The sequence below is a fragment of the Papaver somniferum genome, chromosome 7 (genome assembly GCF_003573695.1).
Source record: "Papaver somniferum cultivar HN1 chromosome 7, ASM357369v1, whole genome shotgun sequence".
In the NCBI taxonomy this organism is placed as follows: Eukaryota; Viridiplantae; Streptophyta; class Magnoliopsida; order Ranunculales; family Papaveraceae; genus Papaver; species Papaver somniferum.
The window spans coordinates 159,176,518-159,185,507 of record NC_039364.1 but is presented as its reverse complement, the minus strand read 5'-3'; the positions used below and the strand labels follow the sequence as shown (position 1 = coordinate 159,185,507).

At 34.4% G+C, this 8,990-nt stretch overlaps 1 protein-coding gene across 1 annotated transcript; it reads left to right on the top strand.

Moving 5' to 3' along the window:
* Window positions 1–856: 856 nt before the first annotated feature.
* On the top strand, window positions 857–2,504 carry LOC113295439. The gene is made up of 4 exons (XM_026543779.1): window positions 857–1,268; window positions 1,350–1,486; window positions 1,660–1,773; window positions 1,911–2,504. The coding sequence occupies exons 1-4, from the start codon at window positions 857–859 to the stop codon at window positions 2,502–2,504; spliced, it is 1,257 nt and encodes a 418-aa protein (XP_026399564.1).
* Window positions 2,505–8,990: the final 6,486 nt, after the last annotated feature.

Genomic DNA, 8,990 nt, shown 5'->3' with positions numbered 1-8,990 from the left:
GTCTTATATTAATGTGGAAGGATGGTATTGATGTGGAAATCATAGGCTGTGAAAATAACATTATTCATGTTGTTATACAACTTGACCCTAGTAAGCCTAAAGTTTTATTCTCTTTTATGTATGGCTCCACATACTCTGATCCTAAGAAAGTTCAGTGGAACTTTTTATCTAAATCAGTAAGGATGTTCAACAACCTTGGATTGTAATAGGGGATTTAAACTTTCACTTAGATAGCAATAACAACACCTCTGATAGATGGGTGCAGAATATAGTTAATGATGCAGGTCTAGTGTATATTGGACATGAAGGTAAGGATTATACTTGGACTAGCAATTATTTTGGAACTGGTACAAGAAAATCTAGGCTGGATATGGCTCTAAGTAATTCTGATTGGTCTTTAAATTTCTCTACTGCTAAACTTTTGCATTTGAATTTCGTTGCTTCTGATCATTCTCCTATTCTTCTTATAACTGAGCCTATTCCTAAGTTTTTATGGAGACCTTTTAAGTTTGTTAGAACTTGGATAGGTCATAACAATTTTAAGGAGAAACTTGAGCAATCTAGAATTCTCTGGTAGCCCTGCTTATAAATTGAGCAAAAACAACATAGTGCTAGAATTTCATTATCTCAGTGGAACAAAATGGAGTTTGGTGACATTCAGGTTAATATAAATAAATTGCAAACTATGTTAGAAACTGCTTAAAATGATATTAATGTTGTTGATCAAAATGAAAGAGTTAAATCCATTGTTAGTGATTTGGATAATTGGTATAAAATTCAATCTGATTTTTATAAAGAAAAGTCTAGGGATAAAACTGTTCTAGATATGGATAATAATACTAGATTTTTTCATACAATGGTCAACAAGAGAAAGCATACTAATAATATCAATGTTCTTTGTGATTCTAATGGAAATTGGTTTAGAGATAGGAAAGATATTAGTAATCTTCTTACTAGTCACTTTAGTAAGGTTGCTACTTCTACTAATCCTATTCTTGCTGATAATGATTTTGGTGTTATTCCATATATTATCTCTGATTCTGATAATGTTATGCTCCATGTTGTTCCTACTGATATTGAAATAGAAAATGTTGTTAAAAGTATGCCTGCTTGGAGTTCACCTGGTCCAGATGGATTTCAAGCAGGGTTTTATCAAACACAATGGCAATTAGTTGGTAGAGATGTTATTGATGTTGTTAAAAGATTTTTTCAAAGTGGTCATATGCCAAGATGTCTTAATAATACTTATATCTCACTAATACCTAAGTGTAAAAGTCCCAAAATTCCATCTGAGTTTTGACCCATAGGACTTTGTAATGCTTCTTACAAGATTGTTTCAAAAATTCTAGCTAATAGAATTGGACCTTATCTTAAGAAGCTAATCTCTCCTTATCAAGCTGCATTTGTACCAGGAAGAACAATTCATGACAATATTATTATTGCTCATGAAATGATTCATTCTATGAAACAAAAGGAAGGTTTAGTGGTATTATGGATCTTAAACTTGATCTGTCAAAGGCCTTTGACAGATTGGAATGAAGTTTTCTTGAAAAAGTTCTTGAAAAATTTGGTTTTAGTAAGGATTTCTGTAATCTTGTGATGCAATGTGTTACCACTACTAGCATTAGTGTTCTTCTTAATGGTTCACCATGTGATCAGTATGAGCCAAGTAGGGGCATTAGACAAGGGGATCCTTCATCCCCTTATATTTTTATTCTTGCTATGGAGTACCTTTCTAGATCTTTGTTACTTGCTGAAACTAACAAAACTATTGTGGGTGTCAAAGCTTTTAGGAAGCTCCTGCCATTACTCATTTGTTTTTTGCAGATGACATTTTAATTTTTGGTCAAGCCAATATGCAACATATTAATGCCATTTTGCAGATGTTTAATTAATTTGGGAAGCTGTAGGGTCAGATGCTAAACTTTGAAAAATCTTGTATGTATTTTAGCAAGAATATTAGTCCTAATGATTGTGTTGTTCTTGCTAGTGCTTTGAATATGACTATTATCTCTGATTCAGAGAAATATCTTGGAACACCTCTTTTGTTAGGTAACTCTAAGATCAAATCTTTTGATCCCTTAATGCAATCTTTTCAAGCTAGACTGAACAACTATGTCAGTACCACTCTTAACCAAGCAGGTAGATCAATTTTAATCAAATATGTTTTGAATACTTTACCTGCATATCAAATGGGATGTTTTAAAATTCCTTCTACATTGATAAAACATTTAGATACTTTGCAGAGAAACTTATGGTGGGGACATAAGGCAGGTAAAGGTATTAAGTTCACTTCTTGGGATAATATCAATATGCATAAGGACTTAGGAGGTTTAGGTTTCAGAGATTTAGAATCTTTTAATACTGCTCTTATCTGTAAGTTAGTATGGGAGATTGTTACTGAACAAGATGAACTATGGGTCCAACTGTTAAGTGCTAAATATTTTAAAGATTGTAGTATTTTGCATCTGGATAAACTTAAAGAGAATTGTTCATGGATATGAAGAGGTATCTATAGATGTATTGCTATCATTAGAAATAATAGTTGCTAGGCTATAAGGTGTGGATCCAAAGAAAAATCTGGTTAGATTATTGGGTCATTGGACTTGATCATCCCCCAATTCCAGCTGATGGTCTAGTTAATATTGTGGCCTATGTTTGTGTCTCTGATCTGTTTGTTGAAGGAACTAGGAATTGGAATTTTTCTTTGATTCACTACTTGTTCTCTCCATATTCTGCTAATAAAATTTTAGCAATGAGAATTCCTGCTACTGGAAGTGATACACTCATATGGTTACCTGATAGGAAAGGGGAATTTAATGTTAAAAGTGTTTATAATGTGCTTACAAGAACACCTAATTATACTGCAGGTATTCAACCAGTTGTTAATCAGGTTTGGAAAAAACTTTGGAAAGTTAATTTGCCTCATAAAGTCAAACTTTTTATCTGGAAATGTTTGAAGGATATACTCCCAACTAAAGATAAGATTGCAAGATATAAACCTGATATTGATGTTCATTGTAGTTTATGTAATCATCCCATTGAATCCGTTGATCATTTGTTGTTGAACTGCTCTTATTATAGATCTGTTTGGTTGGATGTCAATGTAAATGTGGGTAATATTATTTCCCAGCATGGATCTTTCAAAAACTTGGTTACTTCTTGGTTTTCTGCAGGTGCAAACTTGGTTTTTGGGACATGTATTAATAGGCATGATTTAAACAATCTACTTATGGTCATTGCTTGGACCATTTGGAAGGATAAATGTTCTAAAATATTTCAGAATATCAATCCAAACAGAGCTTTCTCTTTAAATAACATTCATAAGCTTACTAGAACTTGCACCGCTCCCCCTACTAATGTTAACAGAACTTTGCAGATTCAGATATGGCTTCCTCCTCACAATGATTATTTCAAAATTAAATTTGATGCATCTTTTATGGAGCATAACTTGCAGGATGGAATTGGACTAATTGTGAGAAATTTTGCAGACATCTGCATTGGAGTCCAAGGAAACTATCTTGATGGAGGAATGACTCTGGGAATTAAAGTGGAAGAGCTGGAGTGCAGAGCAATGCTTGCAGCAGTTGACTATGCAGTTGAAAGAGGGTTCAGTAAAGTAGTTTTTGAGTCATACAGTCAAGTATTAATAAAATCCATCCATGAACAAATTTCATATGTTCATTGGATGAATCAGTCATTTGTTTTGGACATTAAGTTTTTGTTAAGTAAGTTAGCTCATTGGAGTTGTGTTTCAGTTAAGAGAAGTGCTAATGAAGTAGCTGATAAACTGGCAAAAAAAGCCAGAGTTTTAAGGTCTAATTTTGAGTTTCAATCCGATGTACCCTTAGATATCCAGGAATGGGTAGATCAAGATAACAACGTAATTTCTTAATTTATTTAATAAAACTATTTTTGAATAAAAAAAACTATAAAAAATTGTATCTTAATTAATATGTCTATTATCTGCAGACTCTCTCATTTCTCTCACTAGTAGTGGCATGCTCCGCTGCTTCCGTGATTGACTATTGTCATCGCCGCGTCCTCTCTTCTCAATTTCTGGTTGTTTCATTCATTGTGAATCACAAGTTAGGTCACCATTTTAGACATATTAATTAGATCTCATACTGTCATCAAAGGGTAGAAAGCCACATATCTGGCTCTAATATAAAATACTTGCAATATCCATCCTTGTTTGGAAACAATTGGCAAGGACTCATACTTTAACTTAAAACTTGAATATCTAATTGAGCAAAATAAGAAGCTTGATACTATGAATTACACTATATACTACGCTCAAGTTATAGCATTTTACTGTTTGATAACGATAAATAAAAATGAACTTTAGAGCTTTTAATAAAATAATGATTTCGTATTTTCTTTTGTGAACAAAAAAACTTATTAATCTCACATCGGAGAGTTCCCATTTATTAAGTTCTTTTAAGAGACTAGATAAACTTATTGGTCCCATATTGGCAAGATCCCACTTCTTAAGTTGTACTAAGAGATCATATAAACAAGCTTTTCTATAGCTATAAATATATCCAAGGAAAAGGGTTTCTCTATATTTTAAGAGAGACGAATGAACAATTTTTCAATATTGTTTTTCTTAAGTTTTTGGAGATTCTCCTTGAAGGTTTTCCAGAGGTTTCAAGTTCAAGTTGAGCATCTCATGCACATGCATGCTAGTAATAGGTGTAGTAGGGTGTTTTCTCTTGAAGGCATCCGTCCCGTGGGGCTATAGCATCACTTTTGAGTGTAACCAGGTGTTAGTCTCTTAAAGACAACATGCTGTAAATGTGGCATACTTTGTTTTTCCAAAGTTTTGCTTCATACCATGTTGTTGTTGCGGAGATTTAAGAAGCTCATCTTTTCTCCAAATTATTTACATTGCAGAGATTTGTGTTCATTCATGCCTCTAATGTTCCAATACAATATTCTAAAATCCATTCAAAAGTATTTCTTCTCTTGCAACTCTAATCTCATCTGCACTATTGGTATCTTCTTCACTACCGAGCACATTTCTCCTCCCTGTTTTCATGGTGGATATCCTCACCCTCTGTATCAGTACCATTGTTGTTCCCTCATCAGTAACACCTTATGCACTTTGGAATCTCTGCCTATATAAACCGTAATACCATACTAGTTATATTTCTTTTCAAGGTTTCCTTGTGATCTTGACTCGTGCTGCCATAAAAGCATGCAACCTGCACAAGTGATTGTACAGTATTCTCTATCAAGTGCTCTTCATCCAGGTCATTATGCTACTGTACTTCTTCTAAATTTTGCACCACCTTGTCTTCCATCTCGTTTCTGAAAGATTTTGCAGTAGAAGAATTATTCTCAGAGCTCTTTGCCCTTGATTCCTCAATCTGCAATATTGGTGAAAACCTAGAACTAGACACTGTATTCGACTTGGACTTAGAGTTTCGGCTAATTCTTGGATCAACTCGTCCATTGGACCTAGGGATGATGAATACCCAGCTACCCTGTGTGCCAAGAACCAACTGCCCAAAACCGGAAAGACCTGGTACATTAGTTTCCTCATGTCCAGAATTAATTTATCCAATATCTTCATTATATTCATGCATGGGAAAATCTAGATTAGTCACTCCAACATCCACCGATTTTACATATTCCAGAATCGTAGCCTCAAAATCCTGTACTTTCTTAAAATATTCTTGGTTTGATAGTATATTCACGGGAGTATATTTTTCATCCCATTAAATGGTTAACACCATCTTCATATCTCCTATCTCCTTCACTTCCACTATGGTATCTTCTCGATATCACCACCAACAGATATCCGAAAGAAGGAGGTTTTGTCATCCATTTTAATGCTCAATATTTCATCAGATATTACTAACATTCCCCCTAGAGCTTCACCAATGGACTTGAAATTATATTCACTCCATAATCTTAGTGGAAAACCTCTTATCTTAAGTCATTTCTCAGACTTATTGACAAGGTCTATAAGGAGAAGTACATCGTCACCAGTCGACTGTTTGCCCATAGTTATGTTTTTATCACAATTGTTAGAGCATTGCTCGGTCAAACTCGCATGCGTTGCTATCTCAAGCATGTTTGCCAATGTTATTAATCAAAACTATAAGTCTTGATTTCTAGTCTATTATAGCTAAGTCTCAGACTAGGATATAAAGTGTAGTTGAGCTCAAGGACTTCATGGCGATTCATCATACAAGTAGAAGAACTACTCAAGGAACCGGTGGAACTTCTCGACAAAAAGGTATGTGAAGACTTGAACTTATCTGTCACTCAAAAGTCTATCTACTATATCTCCTACTTCTTGAGACAAAAAGTCGTATACTATATATATATAGACTTAGATTATACACATTTGGTGTTTCGAGTCGAGTATACCTCGCCTATCTATATCTCGAAATATGTGTTGGTAAGCTTTTCGCTTCGACCAAGTTTATTTTTACCTAGTGACGAAAGTCATCATATGTTTCAATCACTTTGAGAATTTCTTTGACGAGAAATGGTGTATGTAGTTGCAGGAAATCCTACACTACACCACTGATATGATTTCATGGATGATCAGCTCATTTTTAGGTTTTCACTCTTAATTTTATTGATTAATTTTTGAATGTTCTTACAAGAAAGATAAAGAAGTCAAGAATGATCTCTGCTCTGAACTTTTTCTCTCCTATTTACTTGTTTCTTACTCAAAAAAGATCTATCTCTCTCTCTTTACAACTCGAATGACTATTTATAGGGAAATACATAGTGGATGACATCTAATCTGTCCTTTATTTTCGGATATGGCTTGCGACATTCTCGCAGCCTTACAAATGTTAATTTTGCAAGCTCTCTAATTTTCGCAGGACCATCACATCTTTCTCATGATCCTAGCTGACGTCATTTGTTATATTCTTCCTGAAATTGCTCTTCGACGCTATTGTGCTGTGCTATTGATAATTTCGCTAAGACATTATTGTTGCAAGATTCTGATCCTACATCTTGCCTCTTCTCATATCTTCTCTGCAAAGTAGAGAATGATGTGAGAAGTGCCGCAGCTGCTTATCTTTTCATATTCCACATTTATCACACGTATTCTTTCTTCCATTTATTTCTCGACACGTCTTTTATAACCGTTGCCTTTTAACCACTTATATCTTTCCGCATTAATCGTGTTTATTTTCTCGAGGAGAAATTCCCTCTATATATATTCCTTCTCACTCTCTTTCTTCCTCTCTTTATTTTCTCTGCAATTTCATCGTTCTTCTGCGAATTCCATTATTGCAACTTTTCTTCAACCTTCTTAAGTTCTTCTTCATCTTCATACTAGATCTTCACAGTTCGTAATTTTCCTCGAGACGATCTCCCTGCTATTATTTTTCATGGATCATCAAGGTTAGTCTTCTTTTTTCTTCTTTATGAGTTTTGTGAAATTGATATATTTGAAATTGATCTTGTTTTTGCCTTGTTTGATGTTGTTTACGTTTTATGTGATTCCCATACTCTGTTATTTCAGCAAAAGCGGCTCCAACACTAAATTTACAGTTCAGAACCCTAACATTCCCAAATCACAGCATAAGGTTGTCGCACATAAAAGAAAGTCTGCGAATGAGAAGGTAGTAAGAAACACTATCTTTTTCTAATAACAATATTGTTGCCTCTGTTTCTTATCTGGATTGTAATTCGCATGATAAAGATCTTCATAAACCTCACAAGAAATCTCGCCACCTTAAACTGTTCCAACTTCTGTTCCCTTCCACCTACTCATTTCTTCCAAATCTCCTGCGACATCTTCGCAAGATAAACCTTTATCTCCAATTCGCGAAAATGCTGCTCTGATTCATTTCTTAGTTGACCTTTCTATGATTGAAATTCCCCTGTGGATCCTTCTGCGAATGAAACCTCTTCTCTTCCCATTGAGAATGTTTCTCAACCTTCTGTCCTACCAGTTCTCTACCCAAGTCTCTCCTCTGTCGAAAGAAAATGTGGAAGGGATAGATATTGCTTTCAAAGTTTTATCTGAAATTCTGGATGATGGCAAGAAGTCTTCTACTGATCCCACAAGTCTAATGTTTGCGAAATTCTGAGCAAGCATTTGGGTTCTGGCAGAGCTGCTTCGCAACAGCTTTAGAAAAAGAATGTAATGCTCTTCGTCTTGAAAACAGAAGCTTCAGAATGTTTTGCTGGATCGTGACAATCTTCGCAAGAAGAATGATGAATTAAGAGGTGTGATTTCCTTATCTATGTCTTTAATTTGCCTTTTCGATGTTTTATCCTTCCCATGTTTAATTATCCTTTAAATCCCTTTTCGCATGTTAAGCATTAAATCAGAAACGAATAATGGAGAGATATCAATTTGAATCTGCTGTTGAAGAAGCCCGTGTTGATAAAGAAATCTTGATGGATCAATATAACCAATTAGATAACCTCTATTCATATTCTCTTGATCAGATAAATAATCTTACCAATGAAAATACCCAATTAGTTCAAAGACAAGATCTATTAAGTAATGAAGTATCTCATCTTTCTTATTCTTTAACTAAAGCTAATTTAGGGATGGAAACTTTATCAGATGAGAATAAAACCTTATCTCAAGAGAAGCAACTTATTTAAACAAGATGGCGATATCTTCGCAACAACTTAATATTCTCCAAAAAGTATGTGCTGACCAAGAGCAATCTCTCGCTCTTTGAGAAATGAACTTAAAGAAGTAACAGAATCATCTATCGCTGAAAGAGATACACTCATTCAAGGTAGAATAGCTTTAAGTGTGAAGGCAAATCAGCTTAAAAACAATATTCCAAATTAGAAGAATCTTATTCTTCTCTTGCGAAGAAAAATGCCTTTCTTTTCTAAAGAGAAAAATCTTCAGTCTCGACTTAAAGGTTTAGTTGGAGATAAATTTGATGACGCAATGGACCATTGGGAGAATAGTTGTTATCCTTGATTCAACACCTTATTTCGCAAAAGGAAGGTAGTCATAAAGTTTGACTGCCTTAATTATCTTT

Bases quoted from the DNA above. Each gene is read 5' to 3' on its own strand.
- LOC113295439 (XM_026543779.1), top strand. From the start codon at position 857: ATGGTCAACAAGAGAAAGCATACTAATAATATCAATGTTCTTTGTGAT. The intron at 1,269-1,349 runs GTAAAAGTCCCA...CAAAAATTCTAG, and splicing joins TATCTCACTAATACCTAAGT to CTAATAGAATTGGACCTTAT. The intron at 1,487-1,659 runs GTATTATGGATC...CCATGTGATCAG, and splicing joins AACAAAAGGAAGGTTTAGTG to TATGAGCCAAGTAGGGGCAT.